This window comes from Nannobrachium achirus (assembly GCF_963921795.1).
Source record: "Nannobrachium achirus genome assembly, chromosome: 16".
Taxonomy (NCBI): domain Eukaryota; kingdom Metazoa; phylum Chordata; class Actinopteri; order Myctophiformes; family Myctophidae; genus Nannobrachium; species Nannobrachium achirus.
Genome location: NC_137823.1, coordinates 15597156 through 15619405, shown reverse-complemented (window position 1 = coordinate 15619405; position 22250 = coordinate 15597156). Strand labels below are relative to the sequence as shown.

Below are 22250 nucleotides of genomic sequence, written 5' to 3'. Positions count from 1 at the left end.
TCACCCGAGATCTTGCTGACCACCACGGTATCATCTGAGAACTTCTGCAGATGACAGGTCTTGGAATTGAAGAGGAAGTCCGATGTATAGAGAGTGAACAGGAAGGGTGAGAGCACAGTTCCTTGCGGGGCCCCCGTGTTGCTCACCAGCACATCAGACCGACAGCTCTGCAGTCTCACAGACTGTGGCCTTTCTGAAAGGTAGTCTGTGATCCATGCCACAAAGCCCTTGTCCACTCCCATCAGCGTAAGCTTCTCCGCAAGCAGAGACGGTTGGATAGTGTTGAAAGCACTGGAGAAGTCAAAAAACATAATTCTGACTGTGCTGCCCAGATCTTCCAGATGGGTGAGAGCCTTATGGAGCATGAAGGTGATGGCGTCGTCAACCCCAATATCAGCCTGGTAGGCAAACTGAAGGGGGTCCAGGTGATCACTGACCGCCGGTCTCAGGAGGTTCAGAACCAGCCGTTCAAAGACCTTCATGACCTGTGATGTCAGGTCTGTAATCATTGAGGACCGAGGGGCGGGTCTTCTTAGGCACCGGGACAATGCAGGAGGTCTTCCACAGCTGTGGTACCTTCCCCGTCTTCAGGGAGAGGTTGAAAAGATGCGTAAGGGGGACAGCGAGCTGCTCCGCGCAAGCCTTAAGCACCTTAGAGCTGATGTTGTCAGGTCCCGCCGCTTTCCTGGTGTTGACTTTTCCGAGTTGACGCCTCACTTGCTCGTTGGTGAGAATCAGGGTGGGTGGGGGGGGGGGAGGGGGAGATGGTGCAGGGGAAGAAAGAGGGCGGCAACCGAGGTCACCGTTTGGCCCAGCCGCTGTTTGTTGAACATGAACAGGAGCTCCGTCAAACCGATTGAAAAAACGGTTCATCTCGTTTGCCAGCTCCTCCGTGCCTGGCACAGTAGAGTTGGCAGAGCCATACCCTGTGATCTTCCTGAAACCACCCCACACTTGTCTCGTATTGTTCTCCCTCAGAGAGTTCTCCAGCTTAGCTTTGTAGCTCCCTTTTGCCTGAGCCTTGACTGTTTTAAGCTCCTCCACCACCACCCTCAAGCCCTCCCAGTCCCCTGCATGAAACAGATCTCTTTTCCTCTTAAGGAGGTGAATGATTTCTTTTGTCATCCACGGCTTGTTGTTAGAGAAGCAGCGAACCTTCTTGGTAGGAACACACACCTTCTCGCAGAATAGGATATAGTCAGTGATAACCTGACATAGGCTATCTACATCATCCCCATGTTCACTGAAAAAAGATTCCCAGTCTGTCATTTCAAAATCAAATCTGAGTCTCTCCTCCACCTCCCCAGCCCAACACTGAACCTCCCTGATGAATGGAAGCACTCTCTTCACAACAGGAAGGTACGAGGGATCCAGTTTCACCATGAAGTGATCAGAGCCACACACAGGGGGTAGGGAGACGCAACTGTATGCGTTTCTAACATTAGCATACAGGAGATCAAGAGTGTTCTCACCTCTTGTTTTGCAAGTGACAAACTGGGAGAAATCAGACAGGCCCCTAGCAACATTCACCTGGTTAAAGTCCCCGTTCAGCAGAATAAGGGAGCTAGGGTAGTGCGTTTGAAAAACTGGCCACAGTTGAAAAAATAGTGTCCCGAGCTACCGCTGCATTGCCACAAGGTGGACAGTACACGGTCAGCAGGACAACGCACGAGAATTCCCGTGGTAGATAAATTGGTCTCAAAACGACCCCCAGTAGTTCGATGTCTGGGTTACAAATCACTTTTTTCACTGTGGCGTGTTCTTCCCTGCACCAAGACTTGCTAAAATAAACAAGTAAACCTCCTGCTCTTTTCATTTTGCCATTATTTTTCACTATCTCTCGATCTGCTCTTATCATACAAAAACCATCTACAGAGATAGAATTATCTGGACATGAACTGTTCAGCCATGATTCTGTAAGACAGATAATGTTGGCATCTTTGTATTCACTCTGAGATAACATGAGAGTTACTAGTTCGTCCGCTTTATCACTATCCTGAACTGATCTAACATTCCCTAAGACAATGGAAGGGAGACAGTGCTGTGCAGAAGAGGGGGGGAGGGGAGGGGAGCTAGAGGGGTTTTTGATCCTCCACAGGGCTCGCTTTTTGCCATCATTTGGGGACCCCCCTGGTTGAGAAACACTGCTCTAAAAGAGCATTTCTATATTGCAGTGTTAATACTTTTTACTTTGACATTCTCTGCATGTCTCTGCTCCCAGCCGATAGCTCTCCAGTCCGTGCACCTCCCTCCGCGCAGGCAGCAGCAGCATGGGCGACGCGTTGATGGCCGAGTTCGGGAAGGCGGCGCCCTTCCTGCGCAAGTCGGACAAGGAGCGCATGGAAACGCAGACCAGAGCCTTCGACATCAAGGTGGAATGCTTCGTCGTCGACCCCACCGTGGAGTACAGGAAGGGGAAGGTTGGGATATTCTTATTCTTATTCTTACACCAATAATACCAGTGGATTTCAACCCTTTTTCCACGTTGCGAGGCGTTGTGAGCATGTAGATCGGCTATTTTCACAATAGGAACCGTGATATACAAAATGTCATGCCTCAACTCTTATAGGGGGTCCCCAGTTAAAATATGATTAAAATATACTACTATATATAAATATATAATTATATATAATATATAAATATATATAAAAGAAAAGGTAATGCAGATGGACCCATTTGGTTTTATTTTACACTTTTTACAAAGGTTAAAGATCTATAAGGGTCCATTTGGTAACCAACTATCCATCCTTTAGCTGGGGACCGTCTGGACCACTGGTTGAAAACCACTGTACTATATGATTATACTATCTAACATTATTGTAATATATTTTTGACTCGGTTCCACAGATAAATATTGTATCGTACATTTGTAATTCTTTTGGCCTCTTAGTTATATTATTTGACAAATAAAAAAGTTTGTTGATTACATTTGATTTCACTTGATTCTTTCTCTCTCTCTTTCTCTCTCTCTCTCTCTCTCTTTCTTTCTTTCTTTCTTTCTTTCTTTCTTTCTTTCTTTCTTTCTTTCTTTCTTTCTTTCTTTCTTTCTTTCTTTCTTTCTTTCTTTCTCCTTAAATTGTCAATGAACTGTTATCCGGGGACAAAACAAGAAAAGAAAAGAAAAGAAAAGGAAACACAAATAAAATCATGTTGTGGTCCCAACACACAGGTTGCTGTATTACATTATTATATAGGGTAGTATTATAGTGTTACCGATATATGGGTCAGTGACGTGACGCCCCAAAAAATGTGTTTTTAAAAAAACTTTAAATTGCAGGCATAAAAGTTATTTACTTTTGTTCTACTCACTCTCAACCTTATGGAAATACATTTTGTTTTTAGATATTTTATTGGAATCAGACTTTATTCAGCAGTTTGTTGTACTTGTGCCTAAAATCGTCATATGGTGTGACATGAAAATAATTGTTCATAAAATGAAAATGGAGTACATCTTTCTTAATTTACTCACTTTATCAAAGTCCTTTATCATAACTAACCAGTGATCCACTATAGTTTTTTGAAAATGAATTATATCTGTATATTTTTTCATAATCGACACTCTGTGTGAGGCCCAAGTTCATGATCTTACAACATATTTTAAATGTATTCTGTCAAAACTTTCTCTAAAATTACACAAATATTTGTGACTCTTCCTGATAATATTCTCTATGTAATCCATAAACATTTTTTTGGTTTAATCATTAATAAAGGTATGATTTTTCACTATTTGGAATGTCACACCAAATGATTTAGTGTCACACCGTATGATCATATCTTCATGTGTCAAAGCAAACTGTGTTTTAACCTACCTATTAGTGAGTACTGAACTTTACTGATTGATTAAACAATTACCCAGGATAACATGGCCTTAATATTTCTGAACAGGATATTATTGTAGGGCTTTAACATGGGATAAGAAAGAATTGTAGTAGTAGATGGATGATGAGGATGTGCACAGGAATGCTACGCACACCTAAGTCTTCTGCAGAAGGATTCCCACGGCAGAAGGATCCTAAAGAGACAATAAGGCGCATAGCCACACTTGGAGCCAAGGCAACATTTTATTAACACCAATTAGTGGAAACAGAACTCAGCATTCAGGTAAATTGCTTTTTTCCGAAGTCTCCTGAACTTGAACACAGCATTTTGTGTTGAACAAATGTAATTAGGAATCATGACATTACAACACATCTCCACTAGCTAAAGAGTGTTGGGTTGCGCAACTCCGAAAATAGCTGATCTACAAGCTCTCGCAGCAAAACGTGTTGAGAGCTTGTAGATCAGCTATTTTCGCTAGTTTTGTCTCAGGTCCTACCTTAACACTGTCCACTGTCCAGTCCAGTGAGTGAAAGTACGAAAGTATTAGATCAGATTAGATTATACATTTAGACTGTATTGTACATCAGCCAGTCGTATTTGGTGAGGGTAGCAAACCGGCTGCCTTGTTGCGGTTCTGCTATGCCACAGACAACCTCCTGCTCTTCTTAGAAAATGCAGTCTCGCCCCTTTGGCTCCTCTCTCCTTACTAGGTCATTGTTTAGTTTCTCCCTGTACTTTCTCGTTCTCTCAGCACTTGTCATTTTCCAGCTGACAAAAGAAAATGGAATGTATAGTTTAAGACAAAGAGAAAATATTGTTTAGATTGAAACAATATGTTAAGGTTTCTGTGAAGGGGTTTCTGCTCTGTCTGATGAATTTGAAGTATCACTGAATGAAGCTAAATTACATTTTATGTAAAAATGTTTAAAACAAATGTTTTAATGTACAAAAGAAACATGGAACTTTGTTATTTATTGTTATATCTGTAGTTAAATACAGTATAAATCATATGGTGTGACAATCAAGTCATATGGCGTGACAAGCAGACATGTCACACCATTATGATTAAGTGTCACACCATATTACGTTTTCTGCATTTAGGTTTACCTTGAGGCTACTATGTACACATTAGCATGCTAACAGCATGCTAGCTATAACAAAGCAACCTAGATCTACATGGAAATATGACCAAAACTTCAAATAACTTAAGGTTTTTTTAATGAAAAGGTGTCACACCAACAGACATCCAAAGTGGTGAGTTTGTCAAAGTTTCAACAATATGGCATTTCATGAAAATGTTAAAATCATAACTCACCTCAGACACCTGTCTTGCAGTTGTGCTGGGAGTGCTGAATAGCCTTACAGAAGAAGGACCTCTCTAGCCAATAGGTGTCCAAATAATTGCCTGTTTAATTTGTCCAAACTAGTGTCACACCAAATGATTTTGGTTTGGGGGACAAAATGTTTTTGATCAGAAATGACTGAAAACATTATGCTTTGACTTTGAAAAGATATAGGCTCACAAATAGACATTTTTTTAGCCTAAATTCATTTTCAAATGATTTTTAGCAATTCTTTTTCTTAGTTTTATTCAAGTTCCCACTTTGAGAAACAAGGTCAGGACAGTCACACCATATGAGTTTTGCCATGTTTGGTTGAAAATTCTGAAGAAATGAGGAATGAAATGTTTTAATCTTGAGTAAGTTCACATAAAGCTTAATGTCCTGCACAATATTCAGAAGGTTTTTGACAAATATATTTTTTATTTATACATGTTTGACACCGAGGACAGCGAAAACGTTACGTCACGTCACCCACCCATATATGATTACAGGGTTGTTAAGTAACGGATTACATGTAACAGGATTACGTAATCAGATTACAAAAAACAGGTAACTTGTAAAGTCTCAGGATACATTTTAAAATGTGTAATCTGGATTACATTAACGGATCTGAGTGATGGGGGTTACATGCTGGATTACATTCTCCCCTTGCCCTCATCAATTTTACAAATAAGTTATAACACCAAACAATAAAATAATCAAGTCGAATCAGCGTAAAGTACTGCCACTTCGCTTAAGTAAAATTCTGTTGTCCTTTTCCTAATTTCATACGCTCAATATTCTTGTCCAGTTATCAATGGTAAAACTTGTTTTATTTAATTAAAGAGAGTTTTACTAAAAAGTAATCCAAAAGTAACTGAAAGTAACTAGTAGTTACTTTTTAAATTGTGATAATCAGATTATGTTACTGACTACATTTTCTTTCCAAGTAACTTGTAACTGTAGGGGATTCCTTTTTAAAAGTAACCCTAACAACCCTGTATGATTATGATATATTATTTAAATTATTGCTCCTACTTGTATTAGCTGCACCCCCCTCCCCCCCTCCCCAACATGTTCGAGCTGCTCTGCATATAAATTGTCTTGAGACAACTTGTTGTGACTTGACACTTTAGTATAATTGAATATAAATGAACTGAACTGAACTGAATTGAAATGAAATGAAATGAAATGAAATGAAATGAAATGAAAGGCATTGAATTGAATTGAATTGAACTGAACTGAACTGAACTGAACTGAACTGTATTGAACAGATCGTGAGCAAGGAGGCGGGCAAGGTGACGGTGGACAAGGACGACGGCACCACGGTGACGGTGAAGGAGGACGACGTGCACCCCCAGAACCCGCCCAAGTACGACAAGATCGAGGACATGGCCATGTTCACCTTCCTGCACGAGCCCGCCGTGCTCTTCAACCTCAAGGAGCGCTACACCGCCTGGATGATCTACACCTACTCTGGCCTGTTCTGCGTCACCGTCAACCCCTACAAGTGGCTGCCCGTCTACGACGCAGAGGTGTTCGCATTGTGTTCTATTTATTTTATTTGTTTATTTAGTGAAAATAGCAGCTAGCAGATAGTGAACATAGCAGACCTACAAGCACACACCGCCTCACGGTGCGTTGTGTGCTTGTAGATCGGCTTTATTTCACTACTGTATTTCTTCGACACATTTTAGTTTTCCACCCATTGCCTAAGCTACTGGTAACCAAACACTGATCCGGGACACATTTGTGGGTCCCATTATTCTTTTTGTTTTCCTACATCTTGTTTTTAATTGTTATTATTTCAAAACATAAAAAAAAAAAAAAAAACATTCCCAAAAAAGCTCAAAATGAATTAACAACAATTTCAAGTTATGTCGTGAATAAATAAAAGAAAAATCCAAGGAAATCAAAGGTTGAAGAAGTAGTGAAAATAGCTGATCTACAAGCTCACAACCCGTCACAAAGAGACATGTTGTGAGCTAGTAGATCTGCTATTTTCACTAGTTTGGGTCCCTATAACATATATCATTTCTCTTTTATGTCTTGAGCTTAAAGGTTTGGGAACCACTGGCCTAAGCTATACCTGCAACTCTCTCTCCGCCAACCTTGGGGAGATCCCAGAACAGAGCTCATGCTTCCTTCAGTGCACGGAGAGTGCCGCTTCTTATCACCTGATGATAAGCGGTGCTCACTCCTCATGCACTGAAGGAAGCATGAGCTCAGTATGGGGCCCTCCCCAGGTTGGCAGAGGGAGAGCAGCGCCCAGGATTACAGCGTAGGCAATTGGCACTGGGTGAAAATGGGTTAAAAACGGACTATGACTAAAACTGAATGTGCTGACAAAGTGAAGGCTGCTGTATATACCTGTGATGTGACCAATGTGTTTCGTTGTGATTGTGAGGTGGTGGCTGCGTACCGGGGGAAGAAGAGAACGGAGGCCCCTCCTCACATCTTCTCCATCTCCGATAACGCCTACCAGTACATGCTGACTGACAGGTATAGGCCTGTACTCATTTCAGAGTGCACACTAATTTATTCACTGTACTTAAAGGGATATTCCACTTTAAAAAAAACTCTGCCTTGCATGGGTCTGCCTCCCCAGGCTCAGGGCCTCTCCACATACACACCCATTGTAACTTCAAACTCCATTTTAACCATGATAGATTCATTAAAAACACCCATTATTTTTCTGGTTACTCATACTACCCTCCTAATAGGTGAACGTGAGCAGGCCGTGTTTTTTTCGATAACATTTTTCTTTTATTTTTAATAAAAAATCTTTGTATTTAATTTTTTTCATTTTCCCAAAGAATTATTACAAATAAATGAAAAAGGTCATTGAAAAAACACGGCCTGCTCACATATTAGGAGGGTAGTATGAGTCACCAGAAAAGATAATGGGTGTTTTTAATGAATCTATCATGGTGGAGAGGCCCTGAGCCTGGGGAGGCAGATAACATTAACATCAAATATCTAAATATTGAATTAAGTAAATTAAAAACTGTTCAGGGTGTTCATAAAAGCCTGATTAGATGATAAAGTGTCCAAAAGTTTTTTTGAAAGTGGAATATCCCTTTAAGTTCAATTTTGAGTTATTTGTATTTTACTGGAGTGTTTGCCATTTTGAGTTTTACTTCAATACATCTCAGAGGCAAATATTGTACTTTTTACTCTGAACACAATTATTTGAAAACTTTAGTTACTAGTTAGGCTACTTTGTAGATTTTGATTATTATTAACCTGCTCGTAGCCATGATTTTTTCTCTTCAATGGTCCACGATGCCATGGTCTCCATAGACTTCCATGTAATTTATAGTGCACGGATCGTGCACGCCCATGCCTAATCAATGTTCACAGCTTTCAAACAAAAAAATCCGCTTGGAAATCCGTTCAGGCATTCATGATTTATCAGCCATTATGTTTTCTTCAGATGTAAACAAACATGGCTGCCATGTTTGAAAGAATGGGTTGGTATGGGCGTTATACATGCAATTTCGCGATCGCGATCGCGATCATGCCTAACACATTTCTGGAGGTCCAAAAAACATTTTTTTTTCTTCAAAAACGGCCCAAATTCGGGAAACTCGGGGTTGGCACAGCGTTGGTACCAATACAAACTCGGGAAACTCGGGGTTGGCACCATATGTGTTAAATGCATTATTCCACCACTGCCGACAGGGAGAACCAGTCTGTTCTCATCACCGGAGAATCCGGCGCTGGGAAGACGGTCAACACCAAGCGGGTCATCCAGTACTTTGCCTCCATCGCCGCCGTCGGCCCCAAGAAGGACACCAGCAAGGGAACCCTGGAGGATCAAATCATCCAGGCCAACCCCGCGCTGGAGGCCTTCGGCAACGCCAAGACCATCAGGTGCTTTTTACTCCACTACAGCAGAGGTTCTCAACCTTTTCAGGCCGCGACCCCCAAAATAACCATATTTTAACTGGGGACCCCCATCCTGACGAGTACTAAGAGTTGAGGCATTACATTTTGTATAAGATGGTTCTATCGTGAAAATAGCCGATCTACATGCTCACAACGCCGTTGTGAGCATGTAGATCGGCTATTTTCACAATTTCAGCCTCTAATATTTGACAATTTGACCAATGTATAATTTGTCATTTTAGATGTATTAAAAAGTCCTTAAATTGTCACTTTAGACATGTGCAGATACCCTCTATACACTTAAACTTATGTTGGTTTCTTCACTGTTGAGTGAGAAAACAATGTTTCACATCAAGTTGATCATCTGGGGACCCCCCCAAAATAATTTGGGAACCCACCTGGGGGTCTCAACCCACAGGTTGAGAACCACTGCACTACAATATTAATTAGAAACTTTAGCTACTAGTAACTTTGTAGATTTTGATTATTATTATTATTACAAAACATCAACCCTACATTTTGGTCATTTGGAAATAGCTGATCTACAAGCTCGCGATGCGACGCATTGTGAGCTTGTAGATCGGCTATTTTCCAAAGATTTGTTATACATCTGAAAACATAAAATGGGACATTTTACATAATGAGTACCTTCTACTTTTGGTACTTTAAATACATAATTTTGATGTGAGCTTGTAGATCTGCTATATTTCCAAAGATTTGAATACATTTGAAAATACACTTAAACTTTATGCTGGTTTATTCACTGTTGAACAAAACAACCCCCCCCCCCCCCCCCCCCATAATTTGGGGACCCCCCTAGGGGTCCTGACCCACAGGTTGAGAACCACTGAATTAATTTGGGGTCTCGTACTCTTATTGTCAGGAACGACAACTCCTCCCGCTTCGGCAAGTTCATCCGGATCCACTTCGGCACGAGCGGCAAGCTGTCGTCTGCCGACGTGGAGACGTACCTGCTGGAGAAGTCGCGCATCACCTTCCAGCTGAAGGCTGAGAGGAACTACCACATCTTCTTCCAGATCCTGTCCAATCAGAAGCCCGAGCTGCTGGACATGCTGCTGATCACCAACAACCCCTACGACTACAGCTACATCTCCCAGGCAAGGTTTATGATGGTTAACGAAAACTAACTTTGCGTTAACTGAACAACATTAAAACTATAATGAATGATAATGATGATGATAATAACTGACTGAAATGACTGAAATGGTATTGTGTGTTTTACAGAACTAACTAAAACTAACTCAAATGAAATACAAAATGACCTTTGTTTTAGTTTTTCTCATTACCAACAGTAACTGAATATATATTTTTAAATTGTGTTTTAGCAGTTTAAGCAAAGACTTTACGGGATATCAACTCTCTTTAAGCGATTCCAGATGGTACAAGCAGGCATGCGCACTGCTGCCACTATCTGGCGGAGTCAGGTTATTGCGTCCTTGCTCCCATGCAGGGGGAGGTGACGGTGGCGTCCATCAACGACTCGGAGGAGCTGATGGCCACGGACAGCGCCTTCGACGTGCTGGGCTTCACGCAGGAGGAGAAGAACTCCATCTACAAGCTGACGGGCGCCATCATGCACTACGGCAACATGAGGTTCAAGCAGAAGCAGCGGGAGGAGCAGGCCGAGCCCGACGGCACCGAGGCCGCCGACAAGACGGCCTACCTGATGGGCCTGAACTCGGCCGACCTCATCAAGGGACTCTGCCACCCCAGAGTCAAGGTAGGGAACGAGTCTTTACATTTACTGAAGGGACCCCTAGGGGGTCCTCAGAGTTACTACAAGGGGTCCTCCAAATCTTTGTGTGATAGACACTTTTTCTCCTTTTTCCATATTCGGAGAACTTTAGCCAGAACTTTAGCCAAAAAATAGCAGATCTACATGCTTGTAGATCAGCTATTTTCGGCAAAGAGCTTTGGTAGCTTTTAGCAGACTAAGTACAGAGTGAAGGGTCAAGTTTTTTAAATATTGATGGTTCAAGTGGTTAAATATCTGAAAACACAAATTTACATGAATCCAAAATACACTGACGATTGTGCTGCCGAACAATGAAACTATATGGAATCTATGAAAAGGTTGTGGGGGTCCCCGCTTCATCTCTCTCTCAACTAAGGGGTCCTTGAAAACGTTGATGACCCCTGGTTTAGAGCATACATGGGAAAGGGCCCCCACCTTCACTTAATGTGGCCCACAGGTTAATATCTGATATATTATTGATTGCAGCAGTTACAATTCCAAAAACATGCAAACATGACCCGCTTTAATTACTTCAGTCTATAGTTGAACGACTAGTATAGTTACATTGTCTTTCTTATGTCCAATGTATTTGTATTTAAGTTCATAAAGTTAACATAACTAAATGCATTTGAAATTAAATAAAAATGTTACATTACATGATTCCAATTCAGTAACAATATGCAATGTGGCCCTCTGGAGTGAGTGTGGAAATATAGTGGCCCTCTCCATCATTAAAGTTGCCCACCTCTGCTTTAGAGGGATACTTCACTTTCAAATAAAATAAACACAAAAGAAAAATATAAAAAATTAATGGAAAAGGTAATGGAAAAAATCATGGTCCCCTCATGCATTAGAAGGACATTCTAATGTGTGAGGGGGGTTAATTTGCAGATTTAGAAAACAATTATGCCTCATTTATGCAAAAAGAAATAACAGATCTATAAACTCACGCCTGCTATTTTCAGAAAAGTTTGACAAAACTTTAAGTATATTTTGATGCTAATACGTTTGTACTTTTAGAATGTTTATATTGTGGTATTGCTACATTTACTTAAGTAACAACAACAAAAACAACAACACATCTGTTCATTCTAGGTAGGGAACGAGTATGTCACCAAAGGCCAGGGTGTAGATCAAGTCTACTACTCCCTCGGAGCGCTGGCCAAGTCTGTGTACGAAAAGATGTTCAACTGGATGGTGGTCAAGATCAACCTGTCTCTGGACACCAAGCAGCATCGTCAGTACTTCATAGGAGTGCTGGACATCGCCGGCTTCGAGATCTTTGACTTCAACACCTTTGAGCAGCTCTGCATCAACTTCACAAACGAGAGGCTGCAGCAGTTCTTCAACCACCACATGTTTGTCCTCGAGCAGGAGGAGTACAAGAAAGAGGGGATCGACTGGGAGTTCATCGACTTCGGCATGGACCTGCAGGCCTGCATCGAGCTCATAGAGAAGCCGATGGGGATCATGTCTATCCTGGAGGAGGAGTGCATGTTCCCCAAAGCCAGTGACCAGACCTTCAAAGCCAAGCTGTACGATAATCACATGGGCAAGAACAAAATGTTCCAGAAGCCGCCGCCAAAGTCAGAGGGTCATTTCGCCCTGGTCCACTATGCCGGCACTGTTGACTACAACATCACCAACTGGCTGGTGAAGAACAAAGACCCGCTCAACGAAACGGTCGTCGGCCTTTATCAGAAATCCTCCATGAAGATGCTAGCAAATCTCTTCGCAGCCTTTGCGGGGAGCGAGAGCGCCGAGAAAGGCGGAAAGGGGGCCAAGAAGAAAGGATCCGCCTTTCAGACGGTATCGGCTCTTCACAGGGAGAACCTGAACAAGCTGATGAGCACCCTGAAGACCACACACCCCCACTTTGTCCGCTGTCTCGTTCCGAACGAGACCAAGACTCCGGGGATCATGGACAACTGTCTGGTGATGCACCAGCTGCGCTGTAACGGTGTGCTGGAGGGCATTAGAATCTGCAGGAAGGGATTCCCCAACAGGGTCATCTATGGCGACTTCAAACAGAGATACAGGATCCTCAATGCCTCTGCAGTTCCCGAGGGTCAGTTCATTGACTGCAAGAAGGCTTCTGAGAAGCTGCTCGGGTCCCTGGACATTGATCACACACAATACAGGTTTGGCAACACCAAGGTCTTCTTCAAAGCAGGCCTGCTGGGTACGCTGGAGGAGATGCGAGATGACCAACTCTCTCGCATAATCACAAGGATTCAAGCCAATGCCAGGGCTATACTCATGAGAGCAGTGTTTATAAAGATGGTGGAGCGCAGAGATGCCCTGATGGTTATCCAGTGGAACCTTCGTTCATTCCTGGGTGTCAAGAATTGGCCCTGGATGAAGTTGTTCTTCAAGATCAAACCGCTGCTGAAGAGCGCAGAGTCAGAGAAAGAAATGGCTAACATGAAGGATGAGTTCGGCAAGCTGAAAGAAGCCCTGGAGAAATCAGAAGCCAGACGGAAGGAGCTTGAAGAGAAAATGGTCAGCATTGTCCAAGAGAAGAACGACCTGGCTTTCCAAATTCAGTCTGAGCAGGACACGCTCACAGACGCAGAGGAGCGCTGTGAGCAACTCATAAAAAGTAAGATACAAATGGAGGCCAAGTTGAAGGAGATGACAGAAAGAGTGGAGGATGAGGAGGAGATCAATGCAGACCTCACAGCAAAGAAACGAAAGCTGGAAGATGAGTGCTCAGAGTTGAAGAAAGACATAGACGACCTTGAGTTGACACTGGCCAAGGTCGAGAAAGAGAAACACGCCACGGAGAACAAGGTGAAGAATCTGACGGAGGAGATGGCCTCGCAGGACGAGAACATCCTGAAGCTCACCAAGGAGAAGAAAGCCCTGCAGGAGGCTCATCAGCAGACACTCGATGACCTTCAGAGCGAGGAAGACAAGGCCAACACATTGACCAAAGCTAAAGCCAAGCTGGAGCAACAGGTGGATGATCTGGAAGGCTCTCTGGAGCAGGAGAAGAAAGCCAGGATGGAGCTGGAGCGCTCAAAGCGCAAGCTTGAGGGAGACCTGAAACTCACCCAGGAAAGTCTAATGGACCTGGAGAACGACAAACAGCAACTGGAGGAAAAGCTCAAGAAGAAAGACTTTGAGGGCTCCCAGATGAATGGGAGGCTCGAAGATGAGCAGCTGGCCGGGGTTCAGCTTCAGAAGAAGCTGAAAGAAAACCAGGCAAGAATAGAAGAACTGGAGGAGGAGTTGGAAGCCGAGAGAGCCGCCCGGGCAAAAGTAGAGAAGCAGCGGTCTGACATCGCCCGAGAGCTGGAGGACATCAGCGAGCGTCTGGAGGAGGCGGGCGGAGCCACAACGGCCCAGGTGGAGCTCAACAAGAAGAGAGACGCCGAGTTCCAGAAGCTGCGTAGGGAACTGGAGGAATCCACGCTGCAGCACGAGTCCATCACCGCCTCGCTGAGGAAGAAGCACGCGGACAGCGTGGCCGAGCTGGGAGAGCAGATCGACAACCTCCAGCGCGTCAAGCAGAAACTGGAGAAAGAGAAGAGCGAACTGAAGCTGGAGTTGGATGACCTGTGCTCAAACATGGAGAGTGTGGTGAAGGCCAAGTCCAACCTGGAAAAGATGTGCCGCACAATGGAGGACAACATGAACGAGTACAAGACCAAACACGAGGAGGCGCAGCGGAGCATCAACGACTTCACCACCCAGAGGGCCAAGCTACTCACCGAGAACGGGGAGCTGGGGCGCCAGCTGGAGGAGAAGGAGTGCCTGGTGTCACAGCTCACCCGGGGGAAGATGTCCTACACTCAGCAGCTGGAGGATCTGCGCAGGCAGCTGGAGGAAGAGGTGAAGGCCAAGAACGCGCTGGCCCACGCCGTGCAGTCCGCCCGCCATGACTGCGACCTCCTCAGGGAGCAGTTCGAGGAGGAGCAGGAGGCCAAAGCAGAGCTCCAGAGGGCGCTGTCCAAGGCTAACACTGACGTGTCGACGTGGAGGACCAAGTATGAAACCGACGGAATCCAGAGGACCGAGGAGCTCGAAGAGGCGAAGAAGAAGCTGGTGCAGAGGCTGCAGGAGGCCGAGGAGGCCGTGGAGGCCGTGAACGCAAAGTGTTCGTCCATGGAGAAGACCAAACACCGCCTCCAGAGCGAGATCGAGGACCTGATGCTGGACCTGGAGAGATCCAACGCGGCGTCCGCGGCACTGGACAAGAAGCAGAGAGCCTTTGACAAAGTCCTGGCAGAGTGGAAACAGAAGTACGAGGAGTCCCAGTGTGAACTGGAAGCTTCGCAGAAGGAAGCGCGCTCCCTGAGCACCGAGCTCTTCAAGCTGAAGAACGCCTACGAGGAGTCCCTCGACCAGCTGGAGACCATCAAGAGGGAGAACAAGAACCTCCAGGAGGAGATCTCCGACCTCACGGACCAGCTGGGCGAGGGCGGCAAGAGCACGCACGAGCTGGAGAAGCTCCGCAAGCAGCTGGAGCAGGAGAAGGGCGAGCTCCAGTCTGCCCTGGAGGAGGCCGAGGGCTCCCTGGAGCACGAGGAGAGCAAGATCCTGCGGTCCCAGCTGGAGTTCAACCAGGTGAAGGCCGACATGGAGCGGAAGCTCTCCGAGCGGGACGAGGAGATGGAGCAGGCCAAGAGGAACTACCAGAGGACGGTGGACTCCCTGCAGTCCTCCCTGGAAGCGGAGACCCGGAGCCGCAACGAGGCCCTGCGCGTCAAGAAGAAGATGGAGGGCGACCTCAACGAGATGGAGATCCAGCTGAGCCAAGCCAACCGCCAGGCAGCCGATGCCCAGAAGCAGCTGAAGAGCCTCCAGGTAGGGATGTGTGATGTTTTGATCAATAACCGATTGCTGATTCATTGCATGGTCAAATCCATTGATACCAGTATTGCAATATAAGTCTCCCGTAGGGTTTACCTTACACCTGTTATACATTAACTGTGTGCAGATGCAGACTTATAGAAAACAAGAAAACAGTGTATTCTTATTATGTGATTTATTAAGCCTACTGATGCACATGGTATATACTTTAAAACGTGTTGACCCCTTTGAAAGCTTCCCCAGAAAACATTGATTATTATTGACTTTTGGCCAATAACCGATTACTGATTCATTGGATGGTCAAATCCATCATTACTGGTATTGCAATACAAGTCTCCCTCCAGTAGGGTTTAGCCTGTTGTACAGTAACTGTGATTCTGGGTGCAGATCCAGATTTCTTAAAAATAATAATAATAATATTAGGTATTCTTATTACGTCTGCCCATAGTAGAAGCTACTTAAATGTAGTAACTTGTTCTTCCCCAGGAAACATTGATTATTATGCTGCCTTTGTCTTCACAAAAGGTTGTTCACATATTAAACGAAATATTTACTAAAACAACATATTACTTTGATTTTGATGTGATATCGATATTGCATTTTTTAGGCAGATTTTGCAGATATGTGCCAAATAAACAAAATAAAACTCTATACCAATACGACGATGGCCATTTAATTGTGCCTCTCTGCCTCCAGGCCTTCCTGAAGGACACCCAGCTACAGCTGGACGACACCGCGCACGGCAGTGATGACCTGAGGGAGAACGTCGCTCTGCTGGAACGCCGCAACAACTTGATCCAGGTGAGGGTTGTTGTCGTCAAACTAAAACTTAGGCTGGCCTTACACCTGCTGACTTTCAAACAATTTCACAGTCGTAATAAAATCAAGACGAGTCGTGACACGCTCCCGACATTCTATGACATCTGACATCATACCCTTTTATGCACATACATGGAGATCCCTGTCTGTAGAACCAGCCGTTAGTGTGGTATGTGTGGCCGAAGTGGCCTCCATATATGGGCATTCCCATATGTAGTCCTGTTAGATAAGAATTCCATATATGGGCATAAAAGGGATTCTGTCTGTCAGGGCGCAAACCCATAGAACCACAGTGTCAGGCGTTATAGACAGAGATACGAACATACATACGGACAAGCTGTGTTCACATACTACAAATACAAACAACTGTCTGTCATCCCTCCCTCCGTCCACCAGGCGGAGCTGGAGGAGCTGCGGGCAGTACTGGAGCAGACGGAGCGCGGCAGGAAGCTGGCGGAGCAGGAGCTGACGGACGCCACGGAGCGCATGCAGCTGCTGCACTCCCAGAACACCAGCCTCATCAACCAGAAAAAGAAGCACGAGGCCGACCTCATGCACCTGCAGACAGAGGTGGAGGAGGCCATACAGGTAACAGGGATGGTTATACGATGAGCGATGTTAGCGTTTATCGCGATAAAAAAACACTCCCGATGATCGTATTGTGGAGATTTACATTTATCGTCCCCCGTCATGAACTGGGATCAATTCACCTTTTATTTGCCGAGCTGCATATCCGGTACCTTTTAAACCCTCTATTGGTAAAACATACTTATTATATACGTACTTGATGGTCTTTTTTTCACTCTCTTTGCCAAAAAATTGCCGATCTACAAACTCACAACACGTCGCGACACGTTGTGAGCTTGTTCATCTGCTATTTTGTTTCCGCATCAGTATAGCCTAATGGTAGTTGGGGATATTTTGATTATCGTGATAATATCGTAAATGGCGATTTCTTTGGTCACTCGCAATAATCGTGATATGAAATTTTCATATCGTCCCATTCCTACAGTATATACGTACAGGTCAGGAGGCTCAAAATCTGTGTTCTTTTCCAGGGGGTCATCAATGTCCATACACGGATAATAGACTATACGCAAAGCATGTTAGCCTAAATACGCAAAGCATGTTAGCCTATGATACTAATGAAGGCTCTGTACCATTTCATGTAGCACGGTGGCTCAAGGACCCCCATAATTCTGAGTGTATACCATTTGTTCACTCTGAAGAGTTACAGACCTTTTAAGGGGTCAGTTGGAACCCTCAAGGAACCATGAGGCCACGCTTTGAGACCCACTGGTGTAGCAGAGTGTTTCCAGTGAGCCAACAACATGCACAGTATCAGCACACAGACTTTGTTTGACCAGAATGGAACAGAGCCTTCATTAGTATCATTGGTAACACCTGTGAAGGAAGTGAGAAGAGACCCAACTTCTCTCCAAAATGGCTACTGTGCATATATAGCCTATAGCCTATTCGGGGGTCCTTTAACATGGAGAACCTCTGGCCATTATATTTACAGGAGAACCGCAACGCGGAGGAGAAGGCCAAGAAGGCCATCACGGACGCCGCCATGATGGCCGAGGAACTGAAGAAAGAGCAGGACACCAGCTCTCACCTGGAGCGCATGAAGAAGAACATGGAGCAGACCATCAAAGGTAAATGAATGTGTGTGTGTGTGTGTGTGTGTGTGTGTGTGTGTGTGTGTGTGTGTGTGTGTGTGTGTGTGTGTGTGTGTGTGTGTGTGTGTGTGAGAGAGAGACTGAGTTGGGACTGAGTTACTAGGGCCCAAGGTAAAAGGCCTGGTTAATAAACCAGACCACACAACACCACCCCCTGGCGGTAGTGGTGAAGTGTGCGATAGAGTCTGGCACCGCCAGGCTATGGTAGAGGGGCCTGAAACTATTTTATACTTTAGCTATTGAAAAATAGCAGATATACAATCTCACAGCGCGGAACCGAGTGCAGCGCTGCAAGCTTGTAAATCTGCTATTTTTGAAAAGTTGTGAAAATGTGTGCAAATCTTTGAATAGGCCTATATGTATTTTTTAAGCGAACATTTGTAACTCATTTTTGCTTCTGGGGGGTCCCTGGAACTGAATATTTTGAAATGGGGGTCCGTTGCCAAATACATCATTTTGGGGGTCCTTCACATGCAAATATTTGAGCACCACTGACATAGAAACATAGTTTTTTTTTTTCAAATACATTTGAAATATTCAGACTATTTCCACGATTTTTCTAAAATAGCAGATCTACAAGCTCGCAGCGCGGCACTCGGTGCCGCGCTGTGAGCTTAGTTAAAGCACATGGGGGGCCCGCAGTGAATCCTTGTATCCAGGGCCCAGAATTTGGTGCGACACCCCTGAACGGCAGTGGTGTAGACCAGTGGTTCTCAACCTTTTCAGGCCGCGACCCTCTCAGAACAATCATATTTTAATTTAACTTAGCAGCTATTTAAAAAAAGATGTGCCACTAATATTTGACAATTTGGCCAATATTTAATTTGTCATTTTTAGAGGTATTAAAAAGAAACTACAATTATTTGAAAACCTAGTTACTAATTACTTTTTTAAATGTTTATTATATTATTATTATTATTATAAAACATACCGTGATTCAGCCCAATACATTTTGGCCATTTGAAAATACATAGTCTGAATACTCGCAACGCATTGTGAACTTCTAGATCTGCTATTTTCAAAGGATCTTTATCCATTTGAAAACTTGCGAAATGGGACATTCTACATAATGAACACTTTTTTTACTTTTGGTCAAATAAGTACATTTCGATACCAATACTTTTGTACATTTACTCAAGTAAATGGTGAACTTTAGACTTGCAACAGAGTATTTCTGCATTTCAGTATTGATACTTTTAGGTAAAACATTTGAGTTTATTTTTTCCCACCATAGATCTTCAGCACCGTCTGGACGAGGCCGAGCAGATCGCCATGAAGGGCGGCAAGAAGCAGCTGCAGAAGCTGGAGGGACGCATCAAGGAGCTGGAGGTTGGATGAATTAGTACTTAGTACTTTGTATCAGGCACGTGCACACACAGACATCAAAGGGGGCTTGAGCCCCTGCCCTTTTACCTGTCTGTAAAAAGTGCCCTCTCCAGACCATGAATGCAGTTATTACTATGGTGACAGACATGCAAATGTCCTCTTTCCATGCCATGCCTGAAGGCAGCATTCAAGAGAATTGCCTTGTCCAAATTCTCCTGAATTTGAACGCAGCATCTTATGTTGAGAGAATTGCCCTCTGTGTAGAAATCCATGCCGCTACGCCACCTCTCCAGTGACTTTATTATGCTTAGTTTAGTGAGGTATCAAGCACCGAAATCAAGCACCTCCAAACACCTCCAAGCTCACAACGTGTCGCAGCACACCGCATTATGAGCTTGGAGGTCAGCTTTTTTTTCAATATTTTCACCAAAACGGATGAACGTCTGATTGACAGGCTAAAAAGTTTGGGAACCACTGTTTTAGTGGACTGTGTATCGGTGAACTGTAAAGGGCTTTGCACACAGCCCTGTACTTTTTGTCCTATAAAAACTTTTAAAGAGGTGGTGCCATAGTTTTGTACTTTTTCTGTTTTTCATGTGTCTAGGAGGTTGAAAGTACTTCATTAGACCCCCTTATGTGTTTTTTTTGAGAAATGGTGTATTCTCTTAGTATTTGTTTGTTTTCTCTTGGAGGCTGCCACCTTGTGGTGAAAAGTGTCAGTTAAAAAACACAGATACTAAGTGTGTCACAGTATCAACTCCTCCCCTATTTACCATTCACCCAACACTGTGGGGTGTGGCTATATCAGATGGGTCACCACCCACCATGCCATCCATGCATACTTAATGAACTGGGGGTGTGGCCACATAAAAACCCAATTCTAACTCTTTCTGTATACTTTTTTGGAAAAAATCTTCCTCCTAGTATAATCACAATACCTGATAATCATGTTTTATAGGGGGGGAAATCATGGCACCACCTCTTTAATAAACTATTCGATCAATCAAAGGGGGAGCTGGAGGCAGAGCAGCGGCGCGGCGGAGAGTCCATCAAGGGCGTCCGTAAGTACGAGCGGCGCATCAAGGAGCTGACCTTCCAGACGGAGGAGGACCGCAAGAACATGTCCCGCCTGCAGGACCTGGTGGACAAGCTGCAGATCAAGGTCTGTAAATGAGATATTTTTGCAGAAATCTGCTAATGGGAGCAAACCGCTTCTTTCCCATTAAAATGCATTGGCAGAGAATCTCATATAGGTAGAATAAAAGTGACACGTGAACACCAGAAAAAAAAAAAAATCTATGGTAGAATATATTTTTTCGAAATTATTTCTACCTGGGGCGGCATAGCTCAGGGGTAGAGAAACTGTTATTAGAGCACGAAGGGTTCCCGAAGGGTTCCCAGTTCGAATCCGGGCTCCCCCTGAGTTAATGTCGAAGGGTCCTTGGGCAAGACTCTGAACCCCACATTGCTCCCGGTGAGCAGGTTGGTGCCTTGCATGGTTTCGTCCGCCACCGGTGTATGAATGTGTGCGTGAATGGGTGAATGTAATGCACAATCTCTGTAAAGAGCTTTGGATAAAAGCGCTATATAAATGCACCATTTACCTATGAGAGTGGATTCCGCCAATGCATTTCAATGGGAATGGCATGGATATATGGTCTTGCACAGCTTTCAGCGTGCAGCGCAGAGCGCAGACCTTGCGTTCATGCTTGAAGCACTGTTTTCCCCCTCTGTCCAATCGGGTGAGTCGAAGGGGTGGACTGTCCCAAGGATGTGACAAGTGGTTGTCATTGGTTATTGGGAGAAGCTGAGCACCAAAAGAGTTTGTCAGCCGCCAGCCATACTTTGGTGTGACTGTGCCCTAACATAGTATTTCTGGATGGCAGCATTGATAAGTAATAGAGAAAAAGACCACTTACTTTACTCAGTAACTGAGTGAACGTACTTAGTCCCCAGCTAAATGATGGTAACCAAATGAACCCTATAGATCTTAAACTCTTGAGTTATGGGTCCATTTGGTTTCATTTTACGCTCCCAAGTGTTAAATTATTGTTAAACGTCTGCTTACGTCTACTTAATATACAATAAGTCAACACAATTAGAGAATGTAGAAGCAATGTCCACAATTCCATGCTGTTAGCTATTGATGTGGTGCCATCCCATGGCACCACATCAAGCTACCAGCATGGAATTGTGGACAAAATCTTATCCAGCAACAAAATAATATTTAGTTTTGGTGTCTGAGTGAGAGGCTAAATATCATCAAATGGTGGTCCGTGGCTCAAATGCAGAATAATAAATGAACCCTCGATATGAAAAAAAGAAAGGGTTGGAAACCACTGTCTAACTTAGTTACTTTTCCTCCACTGTCTGAAGGTGAAGTCGTACAAGCGTGCGGCGGAAGAGGCGGAGGAGGCGGCCAACACCAACATGGCCAAGTTCCGCAAGCTGCAGCACGAGTTTGAGGAGGCCGAGGAGAGAGCCGACATCGCAGAGTCCCAGGTCAACAAGCTCCGCGCCAAGACCCGAGATGGAGTTCCCACCAAGAAGGGATTGGATGAGTGAAGGCACGGCTCAAAATGTGAGTTAATGCACTGACCTTTTATATTTACAAGACTTTCATTTTGTGTTGAAGGCAAGGAACAGTGTTTCTCAAATGGGGCTACATGGACCTCTAGGGGTACGTGGGGCTACTGCCCTGGGTACATGAGAAAAAAATAGAAATGGGACTTTGTGTGAACCTGCTCATCTCTAAATTGTTAAAGAGGTGGTGCCATAGTTTTGTACTTTTTCTGTTTTTCATGTGTCTAGGAGGTT

General features: G+C 44.2%; 1 protein-coding gene across 1 annotated transcript; it reads left to right on the top strand.

Moving 5' to 3' along the window:
• Positions 1-2270: 2270 nt before the first annotated feature.
• Positions 2271-21998, top strand: myh6 (myosin, heavy chain 6, cardiac muscle, alpha; the record flags this gene model as incomplete). The annotated part of the gene is made up of 13 exons (XM_080744448.1): positions 2271-2420; positions 6416-6676; positions 7549-7643; positions 8826-9017; positions 9916-10150; positions 10504-10773; positions 11884-15600; positions 16303-16407; positions 16822-17013; positions 17948-18083; positions 19342-19436; positions 20443-20595; positions 21810-21998. The coding sequence occupies 13 exons, from the start codon at positions 2271-2273 to the stop codon at positions 21996-21998; spliced, it is 5790 nt and encodes a 1929-aa protein (XP_080600574.1).
• Positions 21999-22250: the final 252 nt, after the last annotated feature.